This window comes from Pseudoliparis swirei, chromosome 4 (assembly GCF_029220125.1).
Source record: "Pseudoliparis swirei isolate HS2019 ecotype Mariana Trench chromosome 4, NWPU_hadal_v1, whole genome shotgun sequence".
NCBI classification, from domain to species: domain Eukaryota; kingdom Metazoa; phylum Chordata; class Actinopteri; order Perciformes; family Liparidae; genus Pseudoliparis; species Pseudoliparis swirei.
Genome location: NC_079391.1, coordinates 12,221,904 through 12,240,001, shown reverse-complemented (window position 1 = coordinate 12,240,001; position 18,098 = coordinate 12,221,904). Strand labels below are relative to the sequence as shown.

General features: G+C 39.4%; 3 protein-coding genes across 3 annotated transcripts; all 3 read right to left on the bottom strand.

Moving 5' to 3' along the window:
- Positions 1-174: 174 nt before the first annotated feature.
- On the bottom strand, positions 175-1,635 carry clec3a (C-type lectin domain family 3, member A). Its single transcript, XM_056412792.1, has 3 exons — positions 1,485-1,635; positions 1,313-1,399; positions 175-657 (listed from the first exon to the last, which is right to left on the bottom strand). The coding sequence occupies exons 1-3, from the start codon at positions 1,594-1,596 to the stop codon at positions 260-262; spliced, it is 597 nt and encodes a 198-aa protein (XP_056268767.1). The 5' UTR covers positions 1,597-1,635; the 3' UTR covers positions 175-259.
- Positions 1,636-3,164: 1,529 nt separating this feature from the next.
- On the bottom strand, positions 3,165-14,726 carry vat1l (vesicle amine transport 1-like). The gene is made up of 9 exons (XM_056412791.1): positions 14,512-14,726; positions 13,879-14,008; positions 13,449-13,664; positions 12,861-13,003; positions 11,059-11,162; positions 10,092-10,147; positions 9,759-9,953; positions 5,705-5,788; positions 3,165-5,114 (listed from the first exon to the last, which is right to left on the bottom strand). Exons 1-9 carry the CDS (start codon positions 14,724-14,726, stop codon positions 5,016-5,018), a joined length of 1,242 nt encoding a protein of 413 aa, XP_056268766.1. The 3' UTR covers positions 3,165-5,015.
- Positions 14,727-15,815: 1,089 nt separating this feature from the next.
- bola3 (bolA family member 3) lies at positions 15,816-17,087 on the bottom strand. Its single transcript, XM_056412968.1, has 4 exons — positions 16,935-17,087; positions 16,720-16,843; positions 16,465-16,553; positions 15,816-16,233 (listed from the first exon to the last, which is right to left on the bottom strand). The coding sequence occupies exons 1-4, from the start codon at positions 17,004-17,006 to the stop codon at positions 16,168-16,170; spliced, it is 351 nt and encodes a 116-aa protein (XP_056268943.1). The 5' UTR covers positions 17,007-17,087; the 3' UTR covers positions 15,816-16,167.
- Between the last annotated feature and the right edge of the window lie 1,011 nt (positions 17,088-18,098).

The window sequence follows — 18,098 nt, the reverse complement described above, 5'->3', positions numbered from 1 at the left end:
TCATCTCCCGAGGATTTAAGTCATTACGAAGAAGACTAATCTATCTGTTCTCAAACAGAAGTCCCCTTTCTCCTGATTACTCAATGATAACAGTTCCTTGTGTACTAAATCTAATTAGCAACCTAGTTAAAACCAGAGAGACGTATTTGACTAAAATGAATGTCATGATACAAGTCGTGTTTCCATTATTTGACAACACATTTTTAATGAATAACCAACATAAATGATTATCAAGTTGTCAACAACCTATTTGTCGCCTTTAGGGAATAACATATTCACAGATGTAGTTTTTGAGGCTGCGACACACCTCATCATACCACTTTCCTCGTGCAACTACGGAAAGAGCAACACAGCTCTCCCTCTTCGTTCCTGTGGGCTGCTTCTTGGAGCGGTCCCAGTTGAAGTAGCTGACTGGCAGGCTGTTGACATCAACATACTGGCCTTCTTTCACTATATCTGCGACACCGATCCAGAAGTCCTTGGATCCAGGAGCGCTCCTCTTTGCATAGTCTCTTAGTTCATTGTTTTCCATCATGTCTCGTGGCGTGGCAAGAGTTCCTCCTTGTGCAATGCAGTCTTCATTTGCTTCATGGTAATGTTTTGTCTCCTCTATTGTTAGATAACACTTCCTCTGAACTTTGATGCCACGGAGACAGACTGAAAACACAAAGCACTTATTTACACAAGTGTATTGAATTGTACTTTAATCTTTTTTATTACGGTATTTTTTTTCCCCATCATAATTTGTAGCAATTCTTGCAGCCAAAGTCAATAACTCACAGAGCGTTCAGTCTCACCACGAAAGGAAAATAATCAAAATAAGAAACAAAGATAAATAACTACATATAGAGTATATTTTCATAGTATTTTCAAAGTATTAAAACAGAGACACAAACAAAAATATACACAATTATAAGAATAATAATTCTAGTGTTTTTTATGTTCCATATAATTTGTTCGTCAATAACAATATTCCCTTAATGCAATTCAACCTTTTAGTATACAAAGTAATGGCTGATAGAGTGCTGCTGCTCTCTGCTGCTGACTGAGCACACTGAGAAGTTCACACTCTTTTAAGTCCACACTTTCATGGCGGCTCATTGGCTTAAATAACAAGTAACAGTGAGCAAAAAGCACCATAACATATCTAAATTACAACCTAAAATCATAATGATATCATTACCAACCATTGCTCCATACTTTATTTCTGATTTACTTATAAACACACTGGAGTGCAGTAATGCTTCTGAATCTAATCTATCACTGACCTCCCCTCTGACTGTATCCTCTGTGAGTGTAGTGAGGGCGGTACCTGTCTGCAGCGCCTGCATCTCCTTCAGTGAGTTCACCTCCAGCCACAATCTCTCAAGCTGGGACTTCACGTCATCTTCTTCTGCAGCTGCATCTCCATGAGGAGGCAAGAGCACCGGGTCAGATGAGCATTGGTGGCAAGCATGTCATTCATGAACTGTGTGTGTAGTTACCTCCAGGCTGACGGGGCGACACAACCTTCCTGGTGCGAGATGGACCGCTGGAGCTGAAGTGGAACGAGGAGAAGCAAAGGAGGATGAGGAGGGTGAGGGCCAGACGTGCCATGTCTGAGGCCAGTAGATCCGACAGTGACAGCACACAGTGGCACAGCTTGTACTGCCGTGAAAGAAACCAAAACGACTGCAGGCAGCTCAATATATATATACTGGCCCCTCTGTATGCCTTTCTGGGTACTCTCCCTGCATTGGCTCCACATGTTTTTGTCCAAACATTAGGAGGCAGTGAGAGAGGTATGAGGGTGGAGTGTTAAATAATGATTTCCATGTGTCTGGCTTATGATAAATATTTAGTTGGGACGAGGTGCACTGAGGAGTTTTCCCTTTCATTTCACAAACAAACTGGCATCCATTGACTGCTTTGAGTGTTGATCGTCCCTTCCCTGTTCCATGTCAGTTTTAGACATGCTCAATCGCCACATGACAGATAACCTGACACCTGATATAACCTTAAAACTGTCAAATATAAGATGTGCCTGGTACACACTAATAAGGGTAATTTACAACTTTCAATAAATGAAAACATATGATTAAGTAAGCATGCTGCTATCTATACACTCTAGATATTATTTTTATATTCCAATCACACAGACTTGCAGTTGTATAATCTCTCAAAATAAATCTTTTAATAAACCAGAGGAAGTGCAGCTCCGTGCTCGGGTGCAAAGCTATTTTTAGAGTGAGATGTTGTGCTCAGATGGGAGGGGGGAGCTAAATAAGAAAACCCCTTGGGCATACAGGCTTAGTATAGCAATACAACTCTCAAAGCCACTTCACTGTCTTTACATTGTATATTTCTAAGTATTAGCCCTTCCCCCATTAAATAGTAATACTAATAATGATGTACACTAAGCAAATAAGTTTGTTCATCGAAAACTCTGATACTTTTAGTTGCAATACATGCAAACAAAGATCTAGTTCTCTAAACATGTCTTTTTTAAAGCAAACATACATACATAGCATTATTTATTGTGTTTTTTGTGACACACAGAGTAAATGGATATGGAAAGGCAGTGTATGTAACATGTATTTAGTTTAGATCCATTGCACAGTATCATGTCCAAGTTCTATGTTTAGTTTGCATTTGAAAAAAAAAGCTTTGAAACGAATAATTGTATGCTATTCTAATGCAATCTAACGCTTTCCACCCCGAGGCAGACACCAAAAAGAACACCTTAGTTAGAGATACGTTCTGGTTTGATCAATAATTCATGATTCAGATAGATCTACAAATAAAACCTGCAGCAGTTCTGGTAACAGCACATGCACTAGCTCTGGCTACTGGTAATATAACACAATTGCTAATCATTAGACAGCAGCAGTTTCTTGTTTCTCTCCTTTGAGACACGTAGTCATTCCCTCAGTGTCACAGAAACATTCAACCAGTCTGCAGATCATTTTAAAATCCAGGACTTTAGTGCCACCTGGTGCCATATGGGGGTATTGTGCATAATTTGAAGTTCATTAGTACCATATTCATAAACTAAAAATAAATACATTTGTTTGCATAAAATATTAAAGAAAGACACTATTAATGAAAGACAATTTCTAAATAAAGGAAATGGACGATATGAATCTTGAGTGAAATTAACATTGAATAAAGACAAAACCCCAATCCAGGCATGCTTTGCAAATACATTTAATGAAGTAAACAGAGGTTAACTCAAAGAAAGTACAAAACAGAAAAAGTGACAAAAATATATACGACCACAGGTTAACCAGAGTTTATAATGGAGGTTTTGAACAAACTACAGTAATAAACAGATCAAATACATACACTCAAAAACATGCTTTCTCTCTCTTTCTCTCTCTTTCTCTCTCACACACACACACACAAACACCCACACACACAGCAGACATGACAATAAAGGCATCAATATTACAATTATTTCCGTCATCCTCAATTCAAGTCTAGAAATCAACCTCTAAAATGACTCAAATCATCACTAGTCTACACCCATTAATACGGTTTCTTCAGCATTTATCATTCAACTTCAAGGCATGCAGCGTAAATTGATCATTAATTTACTTGAATTAAAATGGCATGTTTACGAGAGACTTGTTTAATTGTATTCTGGTTTCAATTTAATAATTCAAGTAAAGTAATAAATAATTCAATATAAAATACATTGAATAAGCAAGGCCCAAGAAATAGTGTAAACAATCATTTGTTTTACTTGGATAAGATAAAAAAATAAAAATAAAAACAGATCAGTCATTTGAATATATGTCAGTGTGAACATGTATTCTTGGTCAAGATGTCGAGTAAAGCAGAGGGCATCAGACTTAAATAAAGTAACACACAACGTTGCTCAGACAAAAATCGCCCGGCCTTGAAACACAAGCTCATCGTAACAATAGTTCATGTTGGAGTCATATGGCACTTTTGTTGTGAGGTACCAGCGAGTAAACAACTTTGATCAGACAAGCAAAGCAGAAGCTCCACAAACAGTCTGACTAAACACTTCATGGACCCCCTGAAGAAAATTCTATATTCACTGATTCATCTCGTGTTTTTTTGTATTCACATACAGTATATTTGTAGACACGTTTGTGACCTGTCCATAAATGTACTACTGTATTTTAATCAAAGTTCTGAATGTACACTGTAGAGGGAAACAATAACTAACTACATAAACAGAGATCTTGTGGCCCTGTATATTAACCTAATTACAAATTATGTGATCGGAAGTGTTTTTAATAGTTATTAATTCATATTTTTTCAGATTCCAGTTAAAAATACCTATTTTGTCGGTTGGTTCAATGCAAACTTCCCATGAAGAAAGCATTTCAAGTATCAAACGCTCATGTGTAGCTTGAAGGCACTGGTGATCCCATAACATACAAGATTGGCCCCTGGGAATTCAATATCGTGCAAATGTCTACACACAAACCTCTCGACCCTTTGGTGGCTCACATCTTACTGTTTTAATGAGAAGTTAATTCACTCTCTTCGTCAGAAGCATCAAAACATTCGAATCGTCATTTTCTCAAACTTATGTAAATCGTTAGCTTTCAGTTTTACAGCTAATACGAATCAATTAACACAATTGTGAAACGTAAAGCTTGTTATAGTAAATGGCACTTGTGTGCATTAGCAAATATTTTTTAAGGGTAATAATCTTAAAGTGATAATAGCAAGTCAGCAGCTTTGAACGCTTATTCAGTCAATTAACCGTTGGCAGATGCAATTAATACATTATTGGCTCGCATGACTTCATAATAACGTAAACCATATAATACTATATTGAGAACTTGCACCGGTGCTTGGGTGACTTGGTTTACCTAAAACGTTTGCTTGACCAATCAACTGACAAACAATAGGTATCAGACAAGAGACACAAACATATACTGTACATACATCCATTCATGCATACAGACATACATACGCACATACTGCACAACATGTGTGTGTGTGGTTGTGTTCTTCGGGTGAATCTGTGCAGCCTCTGTAGTCTCTAGACCTGTTCAGTGGATGAAAGGCATTCGCTCCTTGCTGTCGTTGTCTCCCTCTGGTTCCTCTTCTTCCTCTCCTGCCTCACTGGTCTCTGTGCTGTCGCTGGCCATCTAGTGGTGAAATGTTATTCAGTCGTCATTAAACCTGAGACTAATAGTCAATAATCGATTGTTAAGTATTACAACTATACAGATGTTCTACCACACGTGGTGTTTGGTGTCAAACCTAAGAGCCAACCAGCTCTTGGATGTGGGGACAACAGTACATATGTAAATATGTCCTCTAATGCTAATGAAAGCATTTTATCCTCAGTTGTTCTTAAAAAAATAGGCCAAATAAATAAGGGAAACAAGGGACTACTCTTTAATCTTCTATAGGTTATTGTAACTCCCCCATAATGGTTCTATGTTGTGCATCATTTCATATCTACCAATTGATTGCCATCTTCCCCTTTTCTCTTTTTCCTGTAAGACATGTACCTCAACCATCAATATCATAGAATACTTTCATTCACGTTATTTAGGAATCAATTCATTCGTCTTACTATAAAAGATGTAAAGTTATGTTGCATAACTCGGTGTGATAATTATAAATCTTTGTAGATTTGCACTTCAGATCAAGAGCTTAACAACCCATCTATTATTGTTTCCTCAAAACTATATTCCTACAATTCATTTGAAAAACATGCTTAAATTGTTACCAGAGGGGTGGGGGACTTCTCAACATCCAGAATGAGTTTTCCTATGTTGCCTCTGTCATGAATTCTCTGCATGGCCTCTTTTACCTGAAACACAACAACTCACTATCAACAAGCAGAACTGGTTACAAATACAACATAGACATATCGACTGGGACTTCACAAATGAAATCTCATCAAATATTGACTATTTTTTAAAATATAAAATTGGTGAATGACAATAACAATAAAAGCTCTCCAACTGGAAGCTAATTGTAACACTGGAAAGATATTTGAAAGCACTTGCTGAAAAACCTCTTTTGTTATCTGAATTCACACAAAGTCACTTTTGCAACCATTTCCTGGTCATTCCAAGTCCAGTTCCTCAAACACTTTACTGCCTGTAGATTTGTTCCGAGAAGGTTTTCTATGAAGCACACGGGTACACCGCTTCATGATTGCGGGGGCAATGTCAGCGCTATTATGCATTGTAGATTGATAAACCAGCTTTAGGGCGGCTCTAATAAGTATTAAAAGACGTCTCATACAATGGTAAACTGAATCGCATCCTGCAAAAAGTAATTATTTAGATATTCCCCATCTTGAAAAACTTTCACCAACATATTAAGTTCCTCGTCTCTGAACATGCATCATATGCATATAGAGAGATTTCTGTAAGTATGAAAAAAAACATACTAATTGTCTGGCATTTATTGAATACTTAAATGTAACATTAGACACAAACCTATAACAAATAGACACGATGTTCTACGGTGTTACACCACACACCGCTTTTTTAAACAGATTTACGTAGTGAGACTTTTCATTATAACATATGCATTTAGAACAACGTAATTGAAAAATTGCATCGTAATGCAGAAATTGTATTTCTTTCAGACATACAGTTAATACACTAAAAACTGTGGACAACATTAAAGATTGAACCATGTCGGACTCATCAAGTTTGTTATGCTGATGAACGCCAGTTTTGCCTAACACCAAATAGTTTGCAAACATTTGAACAGGAGGAAGTGCAGGCAGCGGTATTAATCAGTCTACACTCAGAATGAAGGCCAGGCTTCTGCGACCAGGAATATCCACAAAATGTTTTATTTGCTGACATTTTGTTTGGATGCTAATCTCATCCCAGCTGTTGCTGCTTGGCGAACATAAATGAGGAAGCTCAAATATCAGAATCTTTAAAAGCTGTGCACTCGGACCAGTTAACAGCTTAAGAATATCAGAGCTTCGCTCCATACTGTTGAACATCTGCAGTCGGATTGCTTCAATCTGCACGGTGGTGGAATGGGAGCAGTGGAGCAGGTGCAATCATTTCCCAGATTTTTTCCAACTCAACAACCCACCATCGCTTTAAAGCATCAATCTGCCATTGGTGCCATCTGCCAGCACCCCAACAGCCCAGTGATCACATCATGGTGTAGTCTACGTGTGGAGGAAAATAATGAACTTACATGGTGAATTCACTGCGACATTTTCTCAACCATGTCCAACATCAATCTCTACGTCCAACAAACACACCAACAGGTCAAAACGTGGAAACAACGAAACACCAATGCTAACTCATTAAAGCTTGTCTGACTCATTTGTTGCAGAGATAAAAAAGAAAATCACACATCAGAAAAGATTACTCAGGATGCCATATCTTGCTTTCTCATTACAGTCCACACAAACAGACAACTTGAATGCGCCTCTTTGTCTGGACACCATTGTGTCACAAGTATTCATTTGCTAAAAGAAATAGCCAAATCAAGCCATGAGCAAAAATAGGTCAGCAGCTTGACAGGCACTTTGCTGCTAGGTAGCAAGACTTCATTGTCGCTGTAATGGGGCTTTCCTGATACTTTAAAACAATACCGGCAATATACTGTATGTAGGCTTAATTATATATTTTAAGTATCCTGAATAGCATTGACCTTGGGACTCAGGTGAAAGACACAGATTCATATTTTGTGAACTAAAACTGCTGCTGGTCCAGTTATTCTGTTTTAGTCACAGATTGTTCAACTTTTCATTCCAGAAAAAAAGGTAGCCATGGTCAACATGTAAACTAATGGCCTCTGATTTCTCCGTCCAGGGTTATGAACAGATGAGGCATACTGTGCCCCTGACACTACATTCCATGCCATCCTCCCCGCTAATGAGATTCTTCATGGGCAATGGCTCCGGTGAATGGCCCGACAAATCTGCCAAAGTTGAATGCCAATCAGTACCGGCACATTTTCCCATGAGAAATAAAGATCTGAAGATCATTTCATCAACATGTTATCTCTCTGACCGGAGTTAAACACTTCAGAATGACTTGTTACTGCAGTAACTCAACTTCTACCTGAATTATTGAAGCATTTTTGTGTGTGGAACAAATAACAAACTTTTACTTGAAAAGAGGATGTGGCCTTCTGATGTCACTCATGTGAACAATTAGGCAATTTGCTTTAGGTAAATCTTTATGCAGAGGAAATGGCTATAGCCTAAGTTTTGATGGGATTATAAGTACACTAATATGGAGCAACTGGAATTGGAGATACACATCATGACCACCAACAGTGGCTTTTATCCATATGACCCTACAGCTGTGGTTCATAAACGTTCTGGACAGGTATTACCTGCTGCCCACGATACACATTTAATCAACATATTTCCCTGCAGATGATTTTGACATGTCATAGCAAGGACAACACTGAGCAGACATTTTGTATTATCGGTGCTTTTCCTGCTATTGCAGTTAAAATGTCTGCTGGGAAATGTTCACATTTTCATGTCGTTATTTTAAGTGTTAACAATGGGCAGTTATTGTCCCTGCACACCAATACAGGTGTTTCCACTTGCTCGTCTAATTAAGCTTCTGCTTGGGTTGCTTGCTGTTGCACCATCACAGGTGCAACTAATCAATGAAGCGCCGTCTGTACACGGGAACACTAGGGCTGTCACTTTTTATTCAAAACCTGAATGTTTTGGGGGGAAGAAATGTAATATTAAAACTGCAATGACCTGTTCATATTCAGAAATGCTGTTATCAGCCAAATGAGTGAAGACATCAGTGGAGCTGGACTACGGGTGTGTAGAGACTTTAAAATGGTAGGTATAGCAACCTTTTTGCTTATTTGTGTTTATGAAGACCAAAGGAGGAATGTCTTAAAAGATATTAAAATGACCAACAAGACACAAGACATGGAGGAAAAGTTAAGATCCCCATGTGTCCTGTCGACTGTGGGCCTGGCAGGCAGAGAGTGTTTCTTTAGGCAAGGGTAACACCTGGGATGTGAAGAGGTAAATGGCCCAGTAAAGACTCTTGTACACTTCATTTACCAGTAATGGCCCTTTCAGACACAACACAAAAACAGCACCACTGCGCTCTGAAAACCATTATTTCCAATGGCTTGCGACCCACTAAGGAGGTGTTATGCTGCAACTACCTGGTTGAACTTTAGGTGCTGTGTGCTGTAAGTGAGTTGAACCCAGCGGAAAGTGCAGCCCAAACCGTGTTGCGTCTGAAAGGACCAGAAGTGATTGCCGCAGTGCCTAAACCCGGCATCAAAGAGTCGACACTGAGGATATGCCTGTTATGTCCTGAACTAAGATCAAGACCTATAAGCAAGCCGACATCGCACTGCTCCTTGTAGAGGTCTATGTGAAAAGTGATTGTGATTAGAATATGTTGGTGCAGGATAGGAGTATGGTACAAAGATCCCCCAGAAATGTAAGAACCACAGTTAAAAGAGCTTGTAGAAAATAAAGGGATTGATGTACATTATGGCGTGTTGGGCTTTGTGTTGGTGTGGAATAATTATGGAAAGGGTAAGATGCAACCTACACACCATCTGAGGAAGAATGTCCAGGAACAGCTGACAACGTCCCACAGAAAGAAACAGTAACAAACAGATGATATGCCGTCCAAGATGGACGGCATATCATCAGCATATCATTTGCATGGAATATTCTCTTAAATGTTAAACCCTGAATCTCTGTTTGTATAATCACTGTGATTAGATCCTTTTTAATGTGCTCATCATTGACTTCATTAACTTTCTTACACCCTCAGATCACCACAGGGTCTTACCTCCTCCAGCGCCCATAGGGAGTCCACAACCGGCTTGATCTTCTTTTGGTCATAGAGACACAAGAGTTTGTCCATCACTGATTTCACAAGACTACATTTCCCGTGTTTGAAGAGCAGGTTGAGGAGCGAGAATCCCGCTATGACTTTGTTCTCCTCGTATAGTTTAATAGGGTTCACCTTCTCCACCTGCCACCACTGGACAACAAGAAAAATACAGAGACATGTTTATCCAGAGTGACTCTTTTGTGATTCACTTGCTATGAAACTATAACATGTTCATTTGGTAGTATTGTTTCCCCCACATGTTGATAATAGACTGCATCAATGACTCACAGATTTTGCAAAGCTGAAGAAACTCTTTGTTTCACCAGTTACCAAGTTTGACGCGCCTGAAAAAAACAAAAATAAAAAGATTGCTGAATGCTGTGCAAAATTCTGGGCAGAAGTGATTTGTCAATAGCCGGCAGCCTTGCATGAAGGGTGAAGGTGGGGGAGAAACAGTTGGCACATTTAGACCCTTAGATCTGTGAAAGCATGCTTTTGCAAAGTCAGTCAAACTCAAACTAATGAACTGATGAATTAATTAATTAATCTCCCTCTAAGGCTGCTACTTGATTCATGAGGCTTAACACAAACTAAAGTAATTAACAGAGATCAGGAAAGTATGGTAGCTGTGAAGGACAATATTTGTCCTTTGCAGTCGATGGATGGAGTACGTTTTATTTAAGTTAGCCTCATTATCTCACACTCAGTCTGGCTGCATAACACAATAAATTAATCCAAGACTCAAATTTAATGTAATAGTGTGATATTGTGGGTTTTTTTTGCACAGACTTAGATTTTGAGTATCAATACCACCTACGTGTCTGTCTGGTAAAATGAAACAATAGCCAGGAGATGGTTAGCTTGGCGTAGCAGAAAGAATACAAACAGGGGGAAGCAGCTATCCTAGCTGTGCCCAAAGGTAACAACATCTTCAATTCACCATTTTAAAGATGTTTATGTGCCAGACTATTTCTTGTCCGTAAGCGACGACTTCCTGAAGTCTTGTTATCATTAGGCTTACTGTTTCCCCAACTTCAGTCTTTATGCTAACCTATGCTATGTGTCTCTTGGCTCAAGGGTCAAGAGAGCATATAGGCTAGGTGTGTTACCAAAATGTTGAACTATTCCTTTAACTGGTAATATCAACTTGAGGCCAATTAATTACAATTTTTCAACGCAAAAATGCAATGCAAATGTAGTTATTTTTTGCTATGAAAGTACCAAATAGAAAACATGCAGTATGCCTTGTCCCTACCGTAGAGTATGTAGGTTCCCAAAGGCCTCAGCAGAGTCAGGCCTTTCCCTGTGTTGTCCCCACACAGGCAGTCCAACATGATGTCTACTCCCTCAGGAGAAATCCTAAAACATTAAGAAGAAAGTAATGCTAGAGTTTACTGAAAAAATTATTCATTTAATCTAATTATTTAGTTGGAACATTAAAGCTACAACTAAAGCTTCTTTTTCCAGTTATTTGTTTGGTCCATCAACTTCAGCAAATTTGCCCAATAAAGTTTCCCAGAGCCCACGCTGATTCCTTATTGGTCAATTAAATGACGAGTGACCTAAGAAACGGTTAATGGCAACTATTTTAATTGATTTTATTTTGTTATTTTTAATTGAAAAAACAAGCATTGGTTCCAGATTCTCACACGTTATTCTAATGAAGCGAGTAAAGTTGGGGTCGGACTGTTTTTCACTATTCTTCGACATTCTATGTTCAACTAATATGAAGATTACTCCTTAAAGAAAATGAGTTTCGGCTTTCAGTTGAGATAAAGTGCAATCAGAGGTCAACTTCATTCATTTACACTGATTAACCGTGGCTGTATTAACTTGTTTACGACTGTGAGCACTTAATATAAAAGGGAAAAACTGAATTCTATATTCAACCTGTGAGTCATAGAACAGCTTCAGTTTCATCCGATTATTGATTTATTAATTATGAGCATTGAATCTCGGGGGTATTACTTAGAGAAAATGTTGCAGTACAACCCACATTGTTTATACTTTTGACTACAGTGAAACAAACAATTCCTACTGTTTTCTTCTCAAGAACTTGTTTTGCAATACCCACATCGCTCCTCAACAGTAACATGTGTGGAACAACAATCTGTAATGCTCGCACACGGAATCAATCAGAGGAACAAGTTTTCCATAATGAGACTCATTAAAGAACATGGATATGAAAGAATGAACGCCATGTTATAATAAAGGTGACTACCCTCTGCCATGTGGCCCTGGATACCTGCTTGGCTAAACTGCTTGGTGGTCTTGTGATTCCCATGGTGTTTGCCTTTTGTAAAAAGACTAATTTAATTGTACTTTGCTCTTGATCCTGAGAAGAATGTGTGTGCCAGAGAGATGTAAGGCATAATAATCCACTACCACTGTTTATATGTAGGCAGAAAACATGAAACATCAATCAATCCGTGAGAAAATAAATCCGAATCCCTTTGTATTCAATCTTAAAAATATAATCACACAGCATGTTTCATGCGTGGTGCATATATCCTGCATGTTGTTGGAGTTCTCTAGTATATATAATCAAAATCTTAAAAAGAAGATTAAACACTACGGCATAACCAAAGCAGACCTCCATCATACAACATGACATCTCAGGCAGTGTTCGCTCCAAGGTGTTTTCTTTGTGGTGCAAACTGGCTGACGGCGTGATGTCTGGTGAATGGAATGTGTCGGGCATCAATGCTCGGCCCTAATTGGCTCAGTTGTTCCACATTGCCAGTAAAGACCTCCGCCCTACACAATGCTGCTGCTCTCTCAGATGAGCCGTGAGTTGCCATGGGGACCAAGGCAACTCACGGCCAAATAAAGCAACAGGTAACATCTGCCTCCTTGCACAGCCCCCTGTACTCAGTAAGGGCCACGTCATCACAATAGTGCACACGTAGAAAATGCTACAGTGAATATAATATGCTTGATAATGCCATGAAATTATTATTTTACACAAATAAATGGTTGAAAATACACCACGAGCAACTGAAATCAGACTCTTCAGCCTCAAATCAATCAGAGTAAGGACGAACTTGTCATGCTTACTTTTTCACCTCTTGTATATAATCAGCGTTTCTGTCAAAGAGGTGAGTCACAGAGTCTTTTATGGCTTCATGTTTGAAATACGAGGCGATCCCAAACACGGTCACATTGGGCACGGTTGAGCACAGCTGAGCCACCGCTTGACCCTGAAAAAAGAGTTGCAACAATTTATCGATGTCTGAGAACACGGGTTTAACTCAAATATACCAAGATAACATAAAGACAACAGCTGGTACACCATGAAACTAAAATCAAACGTGTAGAAATTGAGATATAGTGTTGTACAATATCTATATTATACACATTATAATAAAATAGTTAGTTATAACAAAATTAACTGTTTTTTAAAATGTTTGAAGCCTATATTTCAGTCATTCCAACTTTAAATTATTCCAAAGGATGTTTATGAAGTTAAATTCATAGTTCACTCGTAATTAGTGATCTGAACCACGACAGAAATAGCAGTAATCAAGCACTAACAGGGAACAAACAACATCCTTCTTCTTTTGTAGGTATAAAACAGACAGCTATCATTAGAGTGAATTAACTCGTTGTGTGGTTGTACGATAGTCACAGAAGAAATAGACTTACTACACCACCCCCTGCGGAGTGTACCAACACTGACATCCCCTCTCGCAGATTGGCAACCTCAAAGAGCATCATATAGGCAGCCACGAAGTTCAGGGAGAAGGCAGCCGCCTCAGCAAAAGTCATTTCCTCTGGCATCTTGTAGACAAAATCCACTGGCGTGCAAACAACTTCTGCCCAGGCATTGTAATTGACAAAAGCCATAACTCTGTCGCCTATCTGAAAGAAACATGTTAGAGTAGCAGGATGACAGGCAGACACTAATGTAAAACAAGCATGTGGTACTAAGTTGTTAGATTTACACAGAGGTCTCATTATTGGACTTATAGCACGTTTCTGGAGTTGTTGATGCAGATTTGTTTGCTTAGAATCTGACAACATTTATTTTTACACATGCCAGCATGATAGAGGTTCAATCCTTCATGACACTAACCTCAAATCCTGTCGTCTTTTCACCGACTGACTCAACTATTCCAGAGCATTCAAACCCAGGGACAAGGGGAGGCTTCGGAGGATTATCAATAGTCCCCTGACGTACCATCAGATCCAAGAAATTCAAGCCACTGCGACAAAGAGTATACAGGAGTAAGGATTTTACAGTTAGTTGACATTAAATACCTCTGATTTGATATTTGACTGGAAGCCATACATATGAACTGTCTCAACAAACACTACAATACTTAGAAAGGGCTATTAAGAGATTTAGAGATAGCCAGTGTTATGTATGTCATTAGTATCACTCAGCAAGTCCCTGGCACATATGTTATTGGTACAGCAGTAATCTTCCGCTGCCTAATCAATACTTTATTTAATCCAGCTATGATTATCAAACACAAAATATTATTTAAATTGACTAAATCTGCCAAAAAATCTGGCTTGGCTGGCAACAAGCAGTTTTCGAGCCAGCGAACCTTCTGCATTAAGAAACGACCTGTGGCTTCATTTCTGCGAAATCATCCAAAAAAGATTCAGCGTTCATACTGGTCAGAGATACTGTGCAGAGGGGGGAAAGGGGGGGGGGGTTGGTACATGCATATTAACGTGGACAACTGATCTGTATATCTACCATGCTTTGACGCGTATCTTCACTTCACCATCCTGAGGCTCAGGCATCGCCTTCTTGGTTACCCTGAGTTTGTTTAGACCTCCGAAACCTGCCAGGATGACCGCTCGCATTTCTTTAGCGTCGCCCGTCGATTCCACCTTCTCCGTGTCTTTCCCGACATGTTTGTCTATCATGTACTGCGTCTCCTCCGTCAAAGCTGCTGCTTCTTTCGCCATGTCGTAGACCCGCTGCCTGCCTCTGCGCTCCTCCTCCGGGTACAGAGGGAGGTGGTGTGCAGCCTGCGCACGGACAGGCGCTGTACAGATGGCGATCCACCATCAATCTCAGCAATCATGCGGAAAAGTTTTTATTTTTATTTTTTTCAGTCAAGTCACGGATTAATTAAACTTAAGTTTGACATTTCAGGAATCAGAAATATGATTCAACCTGTAACGGTAGTAAACTACCTTTGAGTGCAGTGGGCTAAAGTAAGGAAGTGCACCACCTGCTGGTGAAGTGTGTACACCACCTTATCGACGTTAAATGCAGCTCACACGTCCACGACTCACAGACGGAAACCCCTCAACAAGTGTGGTGCCTTCAGGTGCGCTTGGGAAATGTAGGATGAACGTCGCCTCACCTCCAAGTTTCTCATGAGCTTGACAAGTAAACTATTCATGTGTTTGTGAATGGTGAACAAATACTATCGATAAAGAAGACAGTGTCGGTGTGGCTTCTCAACGGCTATGTACACAAATATCTAGATATATTTTAAATGTTAAAAATCCCAAAATATAACTGCAATTGTTTGAGCCTTTATGTCATAAGCGGGAGAAAACCCACACATGTTAACTATATATATTTGTTGTGGCTCATAATATGGCACCAAACAATGCCTCAACTTACTCAGTTACACATCCAGCAGAAGCGGAGTGACATGTGTACAGAACAGTTGTAAAATAAACTATCTGGGACAGCTCCTATATTAGTTCAAATATATATTTGCCATTGATATACTTCAGTTTCTGCCAACATATACCTTGAAATTAAAATATAATTTATCAGCATAGATGATGTATCAATCAAGCTCAGGGCTTTTTATACTGTGAATCACGACTGTTATTGCTCAACTGTTCATTGCTTTAAGAGGTAAACAAGGTGGAAAAATAGAACTAAAGTGGCAACTTAGTTGGCAAGTGTTGTGAATAACCAATAAAAATGAGAGCAAGCATATCATGGCTCTGACATTGTTAAATTAATTGAATTCATTATTTCACAAATGCTTCCAAAAATCCCATAAGTAGTATGTGGAGGAAAGCTACTGCTTATTATTGCAACTTGCATTAAAATGCATTTATTTAAACTTTCATTGAACAATAACAGATCAATTTTGACCACAGTGGGAGTTACATATGCAAAATAAGGCCCTCCTCAGTCATTGTGTGCATATTGTAGCCTTCACCTGTTTTTTGCATCGGAGAATAGATCATTTCTCAATTTAAAAAATACAAGATTTATTTCACATTTCCCATGTTTAACTGCCAGAAACAATGATAAACTGTCCCTCTGCTTTTCTGCCAAGGACTCATCAACTACTACATGCTTTAAAACTGTACATTCATGATAGACAGGCTGAACAAAGGAACACGTTGTGGTTTAACAGTGAAAGGACTTTCTCTAATGTTTGGGAACATCAGTGAATATTCGCAGACCGTGCATTCCTTGAATCTCCTCCTTGAGTGCCTGTGAAGGACAAAACATAACTAATGAATAAAATTTAACTTGGAAGTATAACCATCTTTAAGTGCACAATGTTCACCAACATTAAAGAGCATAATCTTAAAAACCTCACAAGCATTATGACAGACAGCTGATAGAGAGAGAGAAAAAACAATGTCACGCATAATTTTGGATTATTAAATTAAGTTATACTGCTACAGGTAATATGATGTGTAAGGGGCTATTGTTACTTACCTCATTTACTAATTTGTGTTGTTGGACAGTCCTTTTTCCTTTGAACTCATTGGACTCTATATGGATCTCATACATGGCTCCACAACCACCTAAACACAGCACAAGGTCAGTGGACAGTATGTTGTCACCATACGGCTTCTACACAACACTAAGAGCTAAAAACAGGTCTGCGTGACAATTACTGTGACGTTTGCATATGAACATTTTGACTTTGGAGCAGCCAATCAGTCAGTCACCCGACAGGTGTGCGTTTACCTGAGATATCCACAACTTTGAGCGATGCGGCCAACGGGAACTTCTCCTTGAGTACGGTCGCGATGCGGGTCTCTCCGTCCGTTCGTGAGCACAGCCATCTCCGCACCGGGCCGGTCACAACGACCTGAGGGGGCAGACACCAGGACGAGCGGCGGTTAGCGTACCGGGGCGACCCTGTGAACTCAGTGAGACCCTGGACATGCAAGTGCCTTTACTTCATTACTGCTGCGATGCCCCCGGAGAGCGGAGGTCACGGTGCGCGTCAAGATCCGTTTATAAGCCAACATTGTGGGAAAATGTCGAGTCAGTTTAACGACGGGACATTTATAAAACCCGCGCAGGTTGTGTTCCACAAGTCATGTCCTCGGAGTACGTCGTCTCAGTGATATGACGTCACACATCCGGGTACTTTGCGACAGTCGCTTTTTTTCTTCTCAATGCACATAAATATATACATTACACGTTTGTTTTAACCACTAAGAAGAGAAAATACAAATCAACGGATTGATTAATTAAAAGTGTGCTAGTGACTATTTTTTGCTCCATCCCAATGCGCGCAGACCGGCGTCGGAGCTCTGCAGCGGAACAATCGATCGGCGTATTGAGCACCCCTGCATTCAAGCATTAAATAGCCGAGAGGTTTTTTCAGCGTGAGGAATTCGATGTGTGGCGGGAGTGCGTGAGATACGACCGAAATGCGTGAGTCTCACGCTCAATGCGTGAGACTTGAGAGCCCTGTAATAGTAATGATGGCTCCGTTCTATTCATGTGTTCCAGTACCCTAAAACTGAAGCAGCTCAAGGGAAGCTATCATCATTGTGTTATTTACACCTGTGCTTTTCCTGCAATAACATGCCATAATATCTTCTGTAAAAAAATTAAATGAAATGCAGTCATTATCTTGTAATTAGTTAGATCTGGTCTTTTTTGTCATTAAAATGTCTGTTGCTATTTCCATACAGGGGAATTCATCAATGTAATCTAATTGTAACTTATTATAAGTTCAACCCAAATATAAAGTAAAGGCTAACCTTTTAGTTCAACCTTACAAATCAGTCTGAACAACAGCACAGACAGCTGGAGCCTTCAGCTCCTGTTAAAGTTCAGGCTGACATTTTTATGGTCGGAACGGGTCTGAATGAGAAGCTTATCTCACTGTGCAGGTTGTAGAGCGTTACATTAATAGAGGCAAAGAAGTAATCAGTGACTGTTGACAGTGGGCTTTGGTCCCTTTTCACTTCAGTCCTGGGCTTTGTTTATACAAAAGAATGATGGGTACAATACAAAGCTGCAGCCAAGGAAGCAACCGTAATGTCAGAAATCATCCTAAAGTGCCGACTAGTGTCAGAATTACTGACGTCAATGCCCTATAAAGACAC